The sequence below is a fragment of the Rhincodon typus genome, chromosome 4 (genome assembly GCF_021869965.1).
Source record: "Rhincodon typus isolate 14 chromosome 4, sRhiTyp1.1, whole genome shotgun sequence".
In the NCBI taxonomy this organism is placed as follows: Eukaryota; Metazoa; Chordata; class Chondrichthyes; order Orectolobiformes; family Rhincodontidae; genus Rhincodon; species Rhincodon typus.
This window is the reverse complement of record NC_063335.1, coordinates 33,774,447-33,793,040: the sequence shown is the minus strand read 5'-3', so window position 1 is coordinate 33,793,040 and position 18,594 is coordinate 33,774,447. Positions and strand designations below refer to the sequence as shown.

General features: G+C 43.9%; 1 protein-coding gene across 1 annotated transcript in view; it reads right to left on the bottom strand.

Annotated features, from left to right (window-relative positions):
• Positions 1 to 10,082: 10,082 nt before the first annotated feature.
• The window catches only part of LOC109931929 (thymocyte selection-associated high mobility group box protein TOX), a 90,903-nt gene continuing 82,391 nt past the window's right edge, over positions 10,083 to 18,594 (bottom strand). Inside the window, exon 9 of the mRNA XM_048595712.1 lies at positions 10,083 to 11,169. Coding sequence (XP_048451669.1) covers positions 11,133 to 11,169 — 37 coding nt within the window. The 3' untranslated portion in view covers positions 10,083 to 11,132. The remainder of the gene's footprint in view (positions 11,170 to 18,594) is intronic.

The following is an 18,594-nucleotide window of genomic DNA, read 5'->3' as shown; positions in this document are numbered from 1 at the left end:
TAGACTTTTCCATGATCACACCAAGGTTGGATAGTTCTCTGATGACTCCGCTGGCTTCAACACAGATATAGATGGATGCAGAGGTACTGGGTTATAAGGACAAGGGCTATAGTCATCCAATGCACTCATTCCTGAGCTGTACTGTTCTATGTTCTACATTCTATCTCTGAATCAGCCTGAGATGAAGAAGGAACACCTTACAGCAGCTTCCGTTGGAATGCTGCTAGATGCAAGGATTAGCACTGGGCATCCACTGGGTAAGGTTAAATCTTCACACACTTACTTGAATTTGGATGGATTGAAGAGAATGTTGTTGAACTGCAATCGGTAATGATTTGTGCATTTTCTCTCATTAGGCAGTCAACATTATATAGTTATTACACCATTGACTGTACACTTTATAAAGGCAACGTACTTGAGTGGACACATTTTAATGATGACCTTCACACATTGCTATCATGGAAACACATTAATGTTGAGGGTTTCCTATAACAGGTCAGTAACGGTCTTGGACAAAACGATTTCGCTCATCATCCACTTCTATTTGTGCTCGCAAGTGAAATGCCTGTGACTGAGAGAGCCGTGTACCTCCTCACACATGTATCAGTCTCCTATTTCTTGACACTTCCCCACCCCTGACTCATCCTCCATGCCACCTTCATTGTGTAAGACTACGTCTTTTTATTTTATGTTTTAAAACTGGACTGAAATGAGAGAGAGAGAGCGGTTTTTAGAAAAAATGTCAGAAAGAGTGGCTGAGATGTTGAAAGCAAGTAACCTGAATACTCATCTCAGGCATCGTGTGAGCAGCAGCTTGAACAAGCAGCAACTCAATTTGCAGACAACTCGATGTGGTCTCTCTGTTCTCTGCAGTCAAAGCTGCACTGAAAAGTGTAAACCCTGAAGCAAACCAATCTGTTCTTCTTGTAGTATTGTTGTCAGCTGTGATATGTAACTGATATGTCTTTTTAACTGTAAGTGAATGGCCACCTGTATTGTTTACCAACTGTGGAAGCCTGTCGATAAAGACAGCTGAAACAATGTGCTGGCCAGCAGAAGAGTCATAGAATAATCTCAACAACTGAACCAGAGAACACAGACAACTGAGCTGTCTTTCCAGTTTTTCTCCTCTGCCAATAATTTATTTTTCCTGTCTGTTTGTCTGTCTGTGTGTGCGAGTGGGAGTTTATAAAGTGGATTAGAGTTTTAATTAGTAGAGTCGAACACCAATTGTTTATAATTGCTTGTAATAAATCATTGTTGTTGTCCAGGGACTTTGCGTCTGCTTCCTGTTAATCTGGATCTGCAAATCAGGTAAATGGGGAAACTTTGTGTAGTTTATAAAATACATAAGTTTAGTGGTGAACCTGAGAAAGCAGAACTTGGTTACTAGTGCACTATCCCAGTATGTTGTAAGAATTGACTGATATCGCTTCAGATGCATCATGAACATCCTCTGCCTCTGAGAATGCAGCTCTCTGGGTCTTCCTCAGGCTCGAACACTATCCCCCTGTCCACTCCCAGGTGGTATATCACAATATGCAGTTAACAACAATAATGTGGTATACCTCTGACATGCAGCGATCCGCCATGGTCTGTTAAACATTGAAACTACATTTTCAATAAGCCAACCAGTTTCAACTTGCTGTTTGTAAAGGCATCTCATTGTTGTAAGCCAGCCTTGATGGTCACTTGTGTATAGTTAATGAGAGAGGTAACTTTTTCTGTGTCCAGACTACCCATGTGGCCCATTTGGCCTCTCTGTTCACCACCTACTGGTAATTTTCCTGCCTCAGCAAAGGCACAGCACTTGGCGGTATACCCATCTCTGGGCCACGCACCATCTCACTAGATGTTGGGTCAGTCTGAAAAGCACTCCATCCTTCACATGTTGAAGCCTATGCTGCCTTGATCCACTGAGTCACCTTTGTCCTGCCTCTTGTGGATTAAGGACCTTGTAGACACCATTCCAGCAGGATTTATTTTTGCCTTCTCCGTCTGCAAGGTCCCCAAACCTGATAGTGTGGCGTGGTTCAGACCCCTCGCTACATCCAGATTCATAGATTGATTTTTCAGCTTTCTAACAGTGGCGGCAATGTGTTCTAACCAAGGTTCAATACAGGTTTAGCATAACATCCCTACTTTCAATTCTATCACTCTGGAAATGAAGCCTCACCATGGCTTGTTTTTGTTGTGGTCTTGTTTACCAGCAATACATTTAGAGATTGATGTATTTATACTCTGAGATCCCTTTGTTCCTCTACCTTGCATGGACTTGCACTTTCAAAATAATAAGTGACCTTGCTATTCTTCCCACTTCACAGTTCTCACATTTTGCCCATCCTTCAAGTTCATCAATGTCCTCCTGTAATTTGATATAGTCTTGCCCAGTATTGACTAAGCCCCAATTTGTCTCTTTTGCCAATGCAGAAGTTAAAATCCGAAACGGGAATATAGATTGTTAAAAGCAGTGGTCTCGGCACTAATCTTTAGGAACATTACTTCCTACGTCTGCCACACTGTAGAACTATCTCTAACTCACACTCTCTGCTTTCTGCAGCAATTCATTCTGCCACTCTCCCAATTTCAATTCCCCAACCTTAGCTGCAGCATTACCATTTTCTCTGTTACTACAACCTTTCTCTGTTACACGCTCAAAAAAATAATTATGTTCATCAAGGAAATTGGTCTTTTTGAAATCCATGCTTTTTTTGTTATATTTCTCATTTCTGGTTATTCTTCATAGTTGGACATTATTCACAATCTAGATTTGGATGGAGAGATTAAATGAAATATTTCTAAGTTTGTGAATGATATAAAACGAACTGCAAATATGAGCTTTGAAGGAAATGCGAGGATATTTCTCAGGAATTTGGTCGGGCTAAGTGAATGGTCAAAAATGTGGCCAATGGAATACTATGTGGAGAAATGTGAGGTCATCCATTTTGGTAGGAAAAAGCTTGAGCGTGTTGGATGATGTTACATCTGCCAGTGCCCAGTGTGAGTTATCTCACATGATCACATGCTTCTTCATTGTTTACAAGTGAGATCTCCCACTAGTTACTCAGCGAATCACATTGCAAGTGAGCCACAACTTCTCACCAGTGGAAGGTCATTCAGGGGTCAAAGGTTCTGGTATTTCATCTAAAGGCCAGTTGGGCACTACTTCAGATACTGCAAACCACAGACATCCCCCAGAGTCCCAAAGATGCCTTCTAAAATATCCCAGCTACCTCCCACATTACCAATGCTGTTCTACAACTGCCACTGAATGGACTCACCAACAGAAGGGGCATTCTTTTCCTGGGTGGCTGCACCAGGAGCCACCTCCTCAGATGGGTCCAGCCTGGGCTGAGACAGCAGGATCTGTCTCACTGATCCATGACAAAGGACACTCACTCTGCCACTGCACACATACCTCAGAAACTCTCATAGTCTGCATCACATTATGAACTGACCACTACGTCAACCTTTCAAGCTTCTAACTCTTTCTGCCAACTGCATCTCCTGCTCCCTCAGTAGAGATACTTCATGTGGGTATGCATGATCACTAACTCTTGCTGCATCCATTCCTATGACAGCTCTGTCTCTCATTGCAGGATGTATTGGACTCCAGCTTGCTGAGAGGGCAAAGGAGGTGCTACCAGATATCAAAATCCTCAGTGTTTTGAGGAAATAGCCATCGAGCCATCCCAGGAAGGATAGGGCCATTTTTGTGGTGACAGGGAGAACCAATGGGCTAGTGGTCCAATAAACAATGTTGTGCTCAGACATGTAGCGGGAAGGCAACACTTTTATTTAATTCATTTTGTGGGATGTGGACATTGGTGGCTGGCCAGCATTTATTGCCCACTCCTAAATAAAAGCTGAAAGAACTGCAGATGCTGTAAATCAGGAACAAAAACAGAAGTTGCTGGAAAAGCTCAGCAGATCTGGCAGCATCTGTGAAGAAAAAATTAGAGTTAACCTTTCGGATCCGGTGACCCTTCCTCAGACCCGTTCTGAGGAAGTGTCACTGGACCCGAAACGTTAACTCTGTTTTCATTGCCCATCCTAAGTTGCCCTTCAGAATATGGTACTGAGCTGCCTTCTGACCCACACTGCCATTAGGGAGGGAAACCTGGGATTTTGACCCGGCTACGGAATGGTCAGTGGCTTGCAGAAGAACGTGGAGGTGGTGGTGTTCCCCTTTATTTGCTGCCCTTATCCTTCTAGATAGAAGCGATCGTGGGTTTGGAAGGTACTGTCTGAGGATCTTTGGTGAATTTCTGCAGTGCACCTTGTAGATAGTACACACTGCTGCTACTGAGCGTCGGTGGTGGAGGGAATAGATACTTGTGGATGTAGTACCAATCAAGCGGCTGCTTTATCCTGGATGATGTCAAGCTTCTTGAGTGTTGTTGGGGCTGCACCCAAACCAGGCAAGTGGGGAGTGTTCCATTACAGTCCTGACTTGTACCTTATAGATGGTGGACAGGCTTTGGGGAGTCAGTAGGTGAGTTACTCAAAGCAGTATTCCCAGCTTCTGGCCTGCTCTTATAGATATTGTATTTATGCGGTGAGTCCCCTTGAGTCTCTGGTCAATGGTAACCCCCAGATGTTGATAATGGGGAATTCAGTGATGGTAACACCATTGAATGTCAAGGGGCAGTGGTGAGATTGTCTCTTGTTGGTGATGATCATTGCCTGGCATTTGTGTGGGGTGAATGTTGCTCTGCATAAGCTATTCTGCATTAAAAAAAATCCTTGCTCTTCTCTTCTGCTGGCATGAGTACCGCCCAGGTCTGTGCACAGTGAGAGAGACCTCAGTGCCTCTCAGTGAGCATCACCTCTGAAGAGGAAGACTTAAGCCTGAGAGGATACACCAGCAATGTGTTCGCCTGTGTGCTCCGGCTGTTAATGGAGGAAGGATTGTCTAAAGCCACAGACACTCAAAGGACTGCTGAACCCAGGCTCAACCCAGGCAATAGATGCAGTCATCAGTCAGGACTGATATGCTTCATTTGCAGAGAGAGGCAGAGGGATCGTCAGGAGTTTGTGTCAGAATCCTGCAGTTGTCTGGAATGATAGGTGAAAGAGTCAGTCCACATTTCCAATACTGTGGTGCCTTCAGCATGAGAGTTTCTGCTCCTAGCTGTCTCCATGGGAAGATATTTTGAAAAGCCAGGTCCAGCAAAATGCTCAGTGGCTGCTGGATATATACTCACTCCTGCACTCCATTGATCTCACCATGAGTGTTCATATCAATGGCAGGACTAGAGAGGGATGAGACACCTCAACCTCACCCTAGGTGCTCCTTCTTCACAAAGAGACAAGGTGATGCCAGGAGACATGCCCATGGATGGGAGTAGCAAACAGGCACAGCTTCATTTCAGGATGCTTCAGAGGTGTCTCTTCCATTCAACCCAGCCCTGCCAGTGACCCCATTGATTCCTACAGCTCAGGCTGAGGAGGGGTGAGCTTCTGCCTCAGCAAACTAGTGCCCTCCAGATCAAGGGCCACCAGATTACATCCACCAAGGTCTTCCTGCTGGAGTTGGGCATATACCTAGGTGGGAGTGGGAGGAAGAGAAAATAAATCTACTGAAGGCTCATCAGAGGTATGGAATTCAATCATTTTAATTTTGTAAATATCACTGTCCTAATGTCTATTGTAGCCTTACTGTCCCAAAAGGACCAGAGAAGGCTCTCTGAAGGTTTTAGTCTCACTTTTCACCATTACAGGGATACGTTGGTCCTGCACTTTCACTATTTCCATTCTGAAAGACACTACTTTTCCAAAGTAGATTTTCCTACAAGGAGCTGCTTCTGGTCCACTTTGGCCAAATCCTATCTCATCAAATCAGCCTTCACCTAATTTGAAACCTTTCCTTCTGACCCTGCTTTTTCCTGTTCCATGATTATCTTAAATCTTACTAAATTATGGTCACTATTACTGAAATGCTCTCCCACCTCTACCACTTGTTCAGTTTCATTTCCTAAAATTAGGTCCATAAGAACATAAGAGGCAGGAGCAGGAGTAGACCATCTGGCCCATCAAACCTGCTCTGCCATTCAGTAAGATCATGGCTGATCTTTTCATGGCCACAGTTCTACTTACCCACCCTCTCACTATAACCTTTAATTCCATTACTATACAGTAAACAGTTGCGGTACCAACCCCAATCCCTGAGGCACACCACTAGTCACTGATCACCAACCAGAAAAGCATTCATTTATCCACAGTCTTTGCTTCCTGTTAGTTAACAAATCCTTTATCCATACTAATACATTGCCTATAATGCCATGCACCTTTATCTTAGGAACCAGCCTTTTGTACGGCACCTTGTTGAATACCTTTTAGAAATCTAGATACACCATATCTACTGGGTCCCCGTTGTCCACCACACTCATAATGTCTTCATAGAATTTCAGTAAGTTAATTAAGCATGACCTGCATTTCATGAACCCATGCTGCATCTGCCCAATGGGACAATTTCTATCTAGATGTCTTGCTATTTCTTCCTTGATGATAGATTCAAGAATTCTCCCCACTACAGAAGGGGAAGGTGATGGCCCAGTGGTGTTATTGTTGGACTGCTAATCCAGAAACCCAGGTAATGTTCTGGGGACCCGGGTTCAAATCCCACTATGGAAGATGGTCAAATTTGAATTCAATTAAGTGTCTAATGATTAAATTGTAATTTCATTAGGGTGGCATGGTGGCTCAGTGGTTAGCACTGCTGCCTCACAGAACCAGGGATCTGAGTTTGATTCCATCCTCAGGCAACTGTATGGAGTTTGCACATTCTCTATGTGTCTGTGTGCATTTCCTCTGGGTGCTCTGGTTTCCTCCCAATGTGCAAGTTAGGTGGATTGCTCATAGTGTCTAGGGTGGGAAATGCAGGGATAGGGTAGTGGGTGGGGCTGGGTGGGATGCTCTTTGGAGGGTTGGGATGGGCTGAATGGCCTGTTTCCACACTGCACAGATTCTATGAGAATATAAGCTATCTGGCCTATAATTCCCCATCTTTTAGCCACCTCTTTTTTTGAACAGTGGCGTCACATTGGCTGTTTTCCGATCTGCTAGAGCTGTCCCAGAGTCCAGCAAATTTTAGAAAATTACCTTGAGTGCATTTGCTATTACTCCGGCCATTTCTTTTAGTACCCTGGGATGCATTCCATCAGGGCCAGGAGACTTGTCTGCCTTTAGCTCCATTAGCTTGCCCAATGCTACCTCTTTCATGATAATGATCATGCCTAGGTCCTCGCCTGCCTTAGTCGCTTTGTTATCAGCTACTGGCAAGTTATTTGTGTCTCCCACTGTGAAGATCGACACATAATGTCTGTTCAATGTCTTAGCTAGTTCTTCATTTCCCATTATTAAATCCCCCTTCTCATACTCTAAAGAACCAATGTTTACCTTAGCCACTCTTTTTCGTTTTATATATCTGTAGAAACCTTTGCTATCTGTCTCTATATTCTGAGCTAGTTTACCTTATAATCTACTCCAGTAATGCCCTGTTTCTTGTAGGACTTTCTACATGCTGGCTGAAACCTCTCTCAGATTCACTGTAAGAATTCCACAGCTACTAAGAATTTTACACATACTACCCAGTTAGTACTGGGGGAGCCTAAATTCCCTGACTATAATTACCCTTGAATTGACTTGTTAATTCTGTTTCAATCTCCATTGACCCTGACAGACCTGCTGAGTTTCTCCAGCACTGACTGTTTATTTTATTTCAGATCTCCAGAATCAGTAGTATTTGCATTTAGGTTGAGATCTTGAGGGCACTCGACAGGATAGGCTCTGAAGGGATAATTCCCCTTGTGGGGCAGACGAGAACTAGGGTATAAACAGGAAGTTGGAAGAACACAGCAAGCCAGGCAGCATCTGGAGGAAAGGAGCAGTCAACGCTACCTGGCCTGCTGTGTTCTTCCAGCCTCCTGTTTGTCTACTTGGATTCCAGCATCTGCAGTTTTTTTTGTCTCTAACCAAGGACTAGGGGGACACCGTTCATGATAGACACAGTGGCAAAAAAAAACACTCGGAAGATGCACAGTCTGTGGAACTCTTTTTGCCAGAGTGTGATGGAGGCAGAGTTAGTGAATAGTTTTAAGGGAGAAGGAGATTAAATTTTGATTAACAAGGGATACGGTGTCAATGTTTGGCTGGTAAGTTGAGTTGAGGCCAGAATCAGAACAGCAGTGAGTCTATTGAATGGTGGTGCAGGCTTGAGGGGCCTACTGCTGCTGCTAATTTGAATCTTCACAAGTAAGAGCATGAAACCTTCTTTCCATTCAGTAATACCCTAATTGCAGCAAAGGAGGGTCAACTGTATGATGCTTGCTAGTCACCTATTTGTTAACTGGTGCGATGATATTGAAAATGGCAGGTAAGGGGCTTAGTCAGAGTTAGACGCTGATAGAGGTAACAAGCTGTCTACTTCATAGACATGATTTTCCCCTCTCTGGGGGTGACAAGGAGGGAAAATAATGGGGTAAGTTAACCCTGGAGGAAATTGTATTCCCCTCTCAGCACCTGAGCAATTAACATTCTTCAGTGGTCAATTAATGGCCACTAAGGGACCCCCAAACCTCTACCTCTCTGACCACCTGTTTCCAAGTTGGCTAGTTTTTCCAATGAGTCACCATGGCGACCTGCCTGCCAGCTTGTGAGGGGATGGAGGGCTCCTATTTTCTGAATCTGGATGCAATCAGATGCAAGGATGGATGTGGTGCGGGAGGTTGGTTTCTGAAGATACTACATTGCTGTGTACCATTATGTGCAATGCCCACCCTGTGTCAAAAAGATAAAAACGACTTATCTCCTCACTGCTGGCATGTAAGGCCAATCAGAGATCTTTAGGACGCAGACACTGCTGGCCTCTGATTGGCTGGCAGCTTCTAATGACCCCAGTGTTGAGGCCTGCGATTCGGTGAGATGTTTACCCTGGCTCACCTGTCAGTTCTTCATGAGCTGATTGGCATGCTGATGGGGCTGGGGTTAGTCATTATTTAACATACTGGGTCCTGCAATTTTAAATTGTTTCTAGGGCACAGCATTGTGAGCACTTCCTTGATGAAGTGCAGTCACCAAACACACTGCTCCCAATATGAGGTGCAGGCCGGTGAAATACACAGGTAGTTAAGAGTTCCTGCTGAGAGCTTTCAGCCTCTCGATGAGTAGCTTGTCTTCCCCCTTCTCCAGCTCCCTCTAAAGCTGCAATTGCTGAAGGGAGACTACAATTATAGACCCAAGATGTCAAGTCAAATGATGGACATGGTGTTTTTGCAATACCAACCACTTTCCTACAACTAACACAGCTTCATGCAAATTCTTCAAAATATTCCAAACTCTTCCCAAACCCACTGATTCCAAAAACTCAGCAAAACTACAAGATGGATATGAGGGTGTTGGTTTGAAGGTGCAATTGAAGTATATCAACCATAATCTTACTGAATAATGGAGCAGGCTTGCTGGCCTAATATTATTTCTTATATTTTTAAGATGATGTTTTTGAATAGCTCCCCTTGGGTGCTCCTTGTGCTATTGAACACATATTCAGCTGTGTTTGTTACCTTGAGGAGTGACATTGAAAATTATAGGTCAGGTGTTTTCAAGAGGCTTTTGTGGCTAAAGGAATCAAGAGACCTGGAAGAGGGCATAGAATCTCGTCAGTGCAGTTAGAGGCCATTTGGCCCATTAAGTCTATACCGACCCTCCAAAGAGCATCCCACCCTGACTGCCCTCAGTTCAGCTTGATGATCAGCCATGATCATATTGACTGGTACAGCAGGTTTGAGGGGTTGAATGGCCTACTTCTACTCCTATCTTCTATCTTTCTATGTGTTGATTCAGTACTGGACACTTACACAAGACACAACTTTCTTAGTCTGCATGTTCCCAGCTTTTCACACATGAAATGTCTACACTAATGCTTTCAACATCATGGCAAGGACACTGTTTTTCTCTTAAACTGGTACCTGTAGCACTGAAACTAGTCACATTTTGCAGAAAATCTTTTACATTTGCAGAATAAATAGCAAATATGTTTGTTAAAGATCAAGGTGCAAATAAAAACAGGAAACCTTGGACCATTTTTTCTGCAAAGAAGAAATCCAGATTTGTTTTTTTTATTATTACTGAAGAAACTAAATCAAAATAGTAAGCATAATCACACTATTCGAGACTCATTGTGCCAACAAAGTTAAATGGCACCTGAAATAGTTTTGATGCTTACAAAATTACTTACAAACACCTCTATTTATTATTTCATAAATAGGCGCAACAGTTTCCATTAAAAAAGATTAAATATGGACATACAGTATGAAGAAACAATTATATATAGCCATATGTCAAGGTTATAACTTAGCTGTATCTAATAAACACCAGAGAAGCATTTGGCAGTTTCTTTTGCACAAAAGTATGGAGTGACATAATTACTAACCATTACACCATAGAAGATACAAAAACATCTATGTAGTACAAAATAAATGTGTTTTTTTTAAACACTTAAAAACTGTTCATGCTATTCTATGAGACAATTTGGGATTGCTTAATAAAACTGTTGGAAGCAATTTTGCAAATATATAACTATGAAACCATTTTCTTACAAATTAAGCAAAAAATACTAATCTTGCCAATCTGGTCCCATTTAAATGATATAATCTCACTGAACAGCGTCAGTATAAAGTTACGTTTTAACTAGGAAAACCTTTTTATCATTTTATACTCTAAGAGAGTGCAACACAGACCCTATTTACAAACTTGCTATGAGTGCTCTATCCATCAGTAAATGGTTTCACTGGTTAACTATCAACAACTGATGGAAGATCTAGGATAATGTTCCTAGTACGACATAAAATTGCTAAGGCAGTTCACTACAGCAGCACTCCAAAGCAAAACCGACAGTAAGCGAAATGATCCAGGTTTTCTTCAGAAATGAAGAGGGACATTTGTCCAATAATAATCTTCGACGGAAAGAAGCAAAATAACGTCTTGTCAATTGGGCAATCCCACGGGCTTAAGTGCAAGCTTAAAGATCTAAGTGCTTAGCAACTTCTTGTCTAAAAGGTCACAGAACTGCCTTGATGCAATCCATGTTTGAAGACTTCCCTGCAGTCATCATAGGTAAGAACGCCATATCCTCAGGTGAGGTAGAGTGCTTTATCCCTCTGCAAACTGCTACAGAAATAGAACATAATTGTTAATTTTTGTAAGAAATAAATGGAGGCAAATAAAATGAAACAAACAAATACATGCAGCTTCTAGTGTTTGTTTAAACTGGTGCCAATTTCAGGTATGTATCAATACCAGCAGACCTTTTTTTAAAATTCATTCCTGGGATGAGGGCATCGCTAGCTAGGTCAGCATTTATTGCCCATCCCTAAATGCCCAGAGGGCAGTTAAGAGTCAACCACATTGCTGTGGGTCTGGAGTCATGTGTAGGCCAGACCAGGTAAGGATGGCAGTTTCCTTCCCTAAAGGACAGTAATGAATCAGATGGTTTTTTCCGATAATTGGCAATGGGTTTGTGGACAACATTAGATGTCAATTCCAGATTTTTTTAAAAATGGAAATTAAATTCCACCTTCTGCCGTGGTAGGATTTAAACCTGACAAACAGTCCAGCGATAATACCACTAGGCCATCACCTCCCCCAAACAGGGGCAAAGTCAGTTGTTGCACGAATGCAGGTTGAATTGTAATTAATTCTTTTAAAATCATAATATGTGCTGACTGGGCCATTTTCATTGATAATAGTGAAAGTATTGATGAGAAATTGGCAGCTTCCAATTTCTGAGAGCCAGAACACTGACCAATAAGAAGCAGTGGGTTTCCTAATAGCACCAAAATACCACACTCAAAAATGTGGTGAAGCATGGCAAATGTTTCATGATCTCAAATAACGAGCTGTATTAGGATAGCTAATTGTTGCACGTCATTCAACAGTAAGATGCAGACAAGGGCAATTTCCAGCAAGTCTTGGGTCATCACCCAAAGGCTATGCTTTGCAGGTGCACTCTACACTTCAGGCTGGATTTCAATGTTAGTCCATTTGTGGTGATTGTGTACTACAGCAGTTTTAAACAAACCAATGGCTGTGGCTCGGAGATAGCAAGACCTGCAGATGCTGGAGTCAGAGACAACACAATGTGGAGCTGGAGGAACACAGCAGGCCAGGCAGCATCGGACAAGCAGGAAAGTCGACTGTTCGGCTTGGGGCCGTTCTTCAGAACTACAGCCTCCCCACCTCCTCAGTAGTTCCAAAGAAGGGTCCCGACCCGAAACATTGACTTTCCTGCTCCTCTGATGCTGCCTGGCCTGCTGTGTTCCTCCAGCTCCATGCTGTGTTGTCAATGCCTGTGGCTTTTTTCTTTTGGGAGTCAATCAAGAATCACCCAATTCAGCTAACTGGATGTGTAGCTTAAGGAGTTGAACATTTGTAAGCTAGATTTGACATTGTATTCAGATAACACATAAATTGAAGAAAATTTCTTATAGATGAACTGTTTAAACACTACAGGATGAAATTCCTTTTTGAGGATTTACACGGACAGGTCTAGAAAGGCAATTGTATAAGAAGAGGACCATTGATTCTTATTTTTCTCTCCGAAGCATCACTTTGTAATGAGCTCTCTGCAGCTGGCTGGCTACATCATCAGATTATGGGATATCCTTACCGAGTATCCCATCACTAAATCACTCTTTATTTACATGTGCATAGTACATGACACTGACGCAGCTAGCACAGAGGCGGCTCACAGAGTGAACAGAATCTCTGACACCCCTTTTTATGTCTGTCAGCCAGGGCTCCCTGATTGGACCAGGTTAACAGCCCCAATCAGGGAACTCCTATTCTATGAGATCCGCCTGGCTGCCCTTGTTACAATCACTACAGAGATAACGAGAAACTTCTTCAGCTAGAGACTAGTCAATCTATGGAATTCATTGTCACGGAAGGCTGTGGAGGCCAGGTTATGGAGTATATTTAAGACAGAGATAGATAGATTCTTGATTGTCAAGGGGATTGAGGGTTACAAGGAGAAAGTGGAAGAATGGAGTTGAGAAACTTATCAGCCATGATTGAATGGTGGTGCAGAATCGATGGGCCAAGTGGCCTAATTTCTGCTTCTATATCTTTTGGTCTTATGGTATCGGATCTGTGCCCATGTGTAGCAGGCTAGACACCCTGATACAAAAAGGTCTCTTAAAGCACTTTCTCCTGAAGTGCACACTGAGCCAGGAAATTCCCCACTCCTGCCGCACACCATGAACATGAAAATCTAGCCCACTGTCCCTCCGTAGTCTTCATAACAAATCACTTCATATATCTCTGCAAGTTTATCACTTTCCTCCTCAGTGTTCACTAAGCTTGGAAGTTTTGTGTTATCTGCACAAAAAAGTCAGTTGCTTCGATATTGGTCTTTTACCACCACAAAACAACAATCATACACCTTTTCTGAAACACAGGCAAATCTATTTGTAAATTCTTGGTCATCATTGTATTGCTTTTACTGCAGTCTGTCCCCTTGAGATTAAAACTTGCTTTCTCTGATTTGCTGCTTCATCTGAGACTGAGGTCCAATGGATTTATTACTTGTCCTAGTTAGTCCTTCTTTGGTACATAGAGTGATTCTATTCATCTTTACTAAAACTGACTGCTCATAAAGTTAAAGCAAGAACAACAACATAATCTATTTTACTTTCCAAGCTATGAATGCATCAGATTACATTGTTATTGTCATTGGTCTGTTTGTAAATCTAGTGCAAACTACAACAAAAAGCAAGTTGCCAACTGAGTTATTATAAAATAGTTCCTGTTATGACTTCAGTTCTGAGGAAGAGTCAGACCTGCTGATGTTTTCCAGCAATTTCTGTTTTCCAGCAATTTCTGTTTTTGTTCCTGATTTACAGCATCTGCAGTTCTTTTGATTTTTATTTAATATTTAACTCACTGCCACCTCTCTTCTAGGCATGCCCACCTTGAAGAAGTTCTGCTCCTCTCTCCAACAGGATTTCCCTTCTAATTTTTCTTCTTGCCCACCGACATTAATTTCACTGTCACTCCTGGTGTTTGACCAGGTACTTGCTAAAACTCATTTCCACAGCCACATCACATTTCTCAGTGACTGCCTCCGGCTCAGACTTGCCCCACATGGATTCCAACTCAAGTTTCATCCTCGTGCTTTGAATCCCCCCAGGGTTACAGGTATCTCTGTAACGTTCAATGTTCCACAGGCAGCTGCCCTCACCACATCCTGAGACCCACACTCAGTGCCATGCGGCATCACGGGCACACTCTCGACCTTTCTCTCCAACAGCATTGCAACACACTGGCTCAGAACTGCACCACTCCGCAGTTCCACTTCATCCTCCGGCTCATTCATTGTGCTAACAAGAAACTTTTCTTTTCAGGCATCAAGGCCCACAAAATGCAACAACTCAGAGATACCCATGACCCTCTGGAACCTTCCTCCCTTTCCCTTCCATCTGACTCCATCCCTTCCCCCCAACCCACCTCCTGTTGGGTATTCACCATCCCTCCTAACCTTCTGCTCTCCAAAACTGAACGTTCTATACTCAGCAAAGGTCTCAGTTTTATTCCTCTGCATCCTCACCTTAATGAACTTCGGGCATGACATTGCTGTCTTCTTCTGATAAAACAATGCTGGAGTCTGAGATAACAAGGTGTCGAGCTGGATGAACACAGCAGGCCAGGCAGCATCAGAGGAGCAGGAAAGCTGACATTTCGGGTCTGGACCCTAGAAGAAGGGTCCAGACCCAAAATGTCAGCTTTCGAAGAAGGGTTCAGACCCAAAACGTCAGCTTTCCTGCTCTTCTGATGCTGCCTGGCCTGCTGTGTTCATCCAGCTCGACACCTTGTTATCTCAGACTCCAGCATCAGCAGTTCCTACTATCTCTATCATGTCTTCTTCTGTCATTTTTGCCACCATGCCCATTTCTTTGGACAAGAGTCCTCTCCCTGTCCCTCAGACCCCTTCACCCACTTCCCATACTCTTCCTGGACCCCTCCCTCTGGCCTTCTACTTCCATCGACCTGTTCATTGAGAACTGTCGATGTGACGTTGGTCATCTCAATTTCTCTGCCCTCTCATCTATTACTACTTTTCTCCCCTTGAACTGACAGCACTCCATGTTCTTAGATCCAACCCTGACTTTGTATTTAATATTTAATTGTTAATAAGGGTAGTGCTATCATAGTCTGGCTTATTGACCTCTACACTGCAAAAGCTGAGTGCCAACACTCCTACTCCTCCTATCTCCCCCGGACCACAAGCCCACCATGGAACATCCGGCCATTGTATCAATTATGGTAACTAACCTCATTTCATTTGGTGATCTCCCCCCACTTGACGGTCTTTTCTCCCCTGGTCCAGTCCCTCCCCACGTACATCCGTGATTCCTCTGATGCTTTATGTCAGTTTCAGTATTTCCAGTTTGCAGGCTTCAGCCACCTCCTCTTTACCATGGACGTGCAATCCCTTTACACGTCCATCCCCTACCAGCAGGTCTTAGGGCTCTCCGCTTCTTCCTGGAGCAAAGGCCTGAACCATCCCCACCCACCACCACCCTCCTCCGCTTGGCTGAGCTCATCCTCACCTCCAACAACTTACCTTTTAACACCTCTCATTTTGTCCACGTGAGAGGGGTGGCCGTGGGTACACGTATGGGCCACGGTTCTGCCTCTCTTTGTGGAGAACATCTTTCCTTGGTCCAGTCCCATTCCAGCCCCTACCTACAACTCTTCCTTCGATATATCATCAGTGCTGCTTCACTGTCTCGTCCGGAGTTGGAAAAGTTCATCGATTTTGCTTCCAATTTCCACCCCACTGTCACTTTCACCTGGTCTATCTCTGACTCCTCCCTTCACTTTCTTGCCATCTCTGTTTCCATTTCTGGGGATAGACTGGCCACTAATATCCACTATAAACCCAGTGACTCCCACAGCTACCTGGACTATACATCCTCCTATCCTGCTTCCTGTAAAGACTCCATCCTATTCTCTCAGTTCCTCTATCTCCGTCGCATATGTTCAGATGAGGCCAACTTCGACAAGGGAGCCTCTGAAATGTCCACCTTCTTCCTCAACCGAGAACTTCCTGGCACCGTTGTTGATAGGGCCCTCAACCGGGTCCGACCCATATCCTGCACTTTCGCCCTCAACCCCTCTCTTCCCTCCCTTAACAGTGATAGGGTTCCCCTTGTCCTTACCTGCCATCCCATCAGCATCCACATCAGGAAGATCATCAGACATCATTTCCACCACCGCCACCAAGATGCTACCAATGGGCATATAACCCCTCCCCTTCCTTGATCGTTCCCCCCAGGACACCCTGGTCCACTCCCGAAAACCCCCACAGCCCCTTCCCCTGTAACTGCCGAAGGTGTAACACCTGCCCATTTACCTCCTCCCTCTCCATTATCCAAGGGCCCAAACATACCTTCCAGGTGAAGCAGCACTTTACCTGCATTTCACACAATCTAGTCTACTGCATTCGCTGCTCACAGTGTGGTCTCGTCTGCACTGGGTGACCGCTTCGCCTACTACATTGTGCCCGCAAAAATGACCCCTGTCTGCAAATTCAACACACCACCCCGTTCCCTGGCCAGTATCTGTGTCTCCGGCTTGCTGCGGTATTCTAGCGAAGCTCAGCGTATGCTAGAAGAACAACACCTCATTTTCCGCTTGGGTCCCTGCAGCCTTCTAGACTCAACATCAAGTTCAATAACTTTAGGGCTTGAGCTCTACCATGTCCTAGCCCCCACCTGCACACACCAGGCCTCGTAATCACATAGATAGTAGGAACTGCAGATGCTGGAGAATCTGAGATAACAAGGTGTAGAGCTGGATGAACACAGCAGACCAAGCAGCTTCAGTGGAGCAGGAAGGCTGACGTTTCGGGCCTAGACCCTTCTTCTGATGCTGCTTGGCCTGCTGTGTTCATCCAGCTCTACACCTTGTTATCTCTCGTAATCACATAGTCTGTTATTACACACAACCCCTTGTTAGCCACAAACACTCTCCATTAACAGCGATTCACAATCCTAGACAGATCGTTATCCACTCCTTTGTCTGTCCAACTCTCCTTCTCCCTCTTTGGGCTGTATCCCCAATCACCTATGTTTACTCCCTACTCCCTGCACCACGCCCACCCCCCACCATCCTAACTTCTGCATAAAAAATGACATTTTCCTAGCTACCATCTGTTCTGAGGAAGGGTCACCGGACCCAAAACATTAACTCTGATTTCTCTTCACAGACGCTGCCAGACCTGCTGACCTTTTCCAGCAATTTCTGTGTTTGTCCCTGTTATGACTTCCTTGGTTTCTGACAATTGACTAGTTCTTGCTGATTCACTGTGAACGTATTGAATTGCAAGTATTACAAATAGTTTGCCATAAAGAAAAATAAAGAGCTATTTAAAATGCTGCATCTTGATTTGTCAGGATATTATGTTCCTATTGGCCAAATGGTCTTTTTCTAATTCTTCCCTAATGGCCCAAACTAGAGAGATGAAATTCTATGGGAATTTGGCTGGAATGTCAAAGGAGATTGGTGGAACCATTATGGAGTTCAAGCCTCCAGGTATATAGTAAGTATTTTTTGAAAAAGTGGACATTCTTCCTTTCTCCAATTGGTGGAGTCTCCTGCCAGACCAACATCCACTAAAGATCTAGGCCAGAGCTATGTCATAGTCGTAGCAGTTACGCAGTAGGGAGTCACAGGGATGGAAGCAAGAGGTGTTGCTAGGGGGTCACGGGGATGGGAGCGAGGGGTGTTGGTAGGGAGTCATGTGGATGGGAGCAAGATGTGTTGGTAGGGAGTCATGGGGATGGGAGCGAGAGGTATTGGTAGCCAGGGCAGGAAGTGGTTTTCAGCTGGGCTCGGATAATACCAGGTCCTTTGATTGGGCACTGAGTGCTTTTGAATGAAGGACGAGCCTATCCCCTGGAAAGCACAAGGAGCCCTCACAGGTTTACATGTCATGTTCCTAGTGTAGCAACAGGTCCCACCCGCTGCTGGATTAATATCAGTGCTTTAGGAAGAGGTTCTTAATTGGATATAGTTACTATTTAAATACTACAATTGGCAATAGGTGGGAAGGCTGACTGTGAGCTTTCCTGTCATCTTGTAGAAGGTGGTGAGGTCCCCAACTGACTAATGCTCTTGCTACTTCCAAATGTATTACAGAGGGAAAATACAGCTCCTCGGTATGAAAATTTCAGTGAATGACCATAAATGGTACCCAGTTTTATTCAGCGCTGCTAATGGATTGTGGAGGTACTTGTTATTCCACTATGCATCAACCTTACACTTAGGTACACCAATACTCAACAACCATCGCCATTCTTTCGTTTATCTCTTTCCGAATTAATTTGTCTACTGTTTTTCACACATTTACATTGGTTCGACAAACAGTTTGGAACATTGCGAAATGCTGTAAGAACCATTCCACTGAATTTTTTTATTATTTGTCCAAGGTATGGAGGCAATGCTAGCCACACTAACATTTATTAATCACAGATTATGGATGAATAGGACCACTACTCATTTGTACAAGATGAGCCACCAGTCCATCTACTG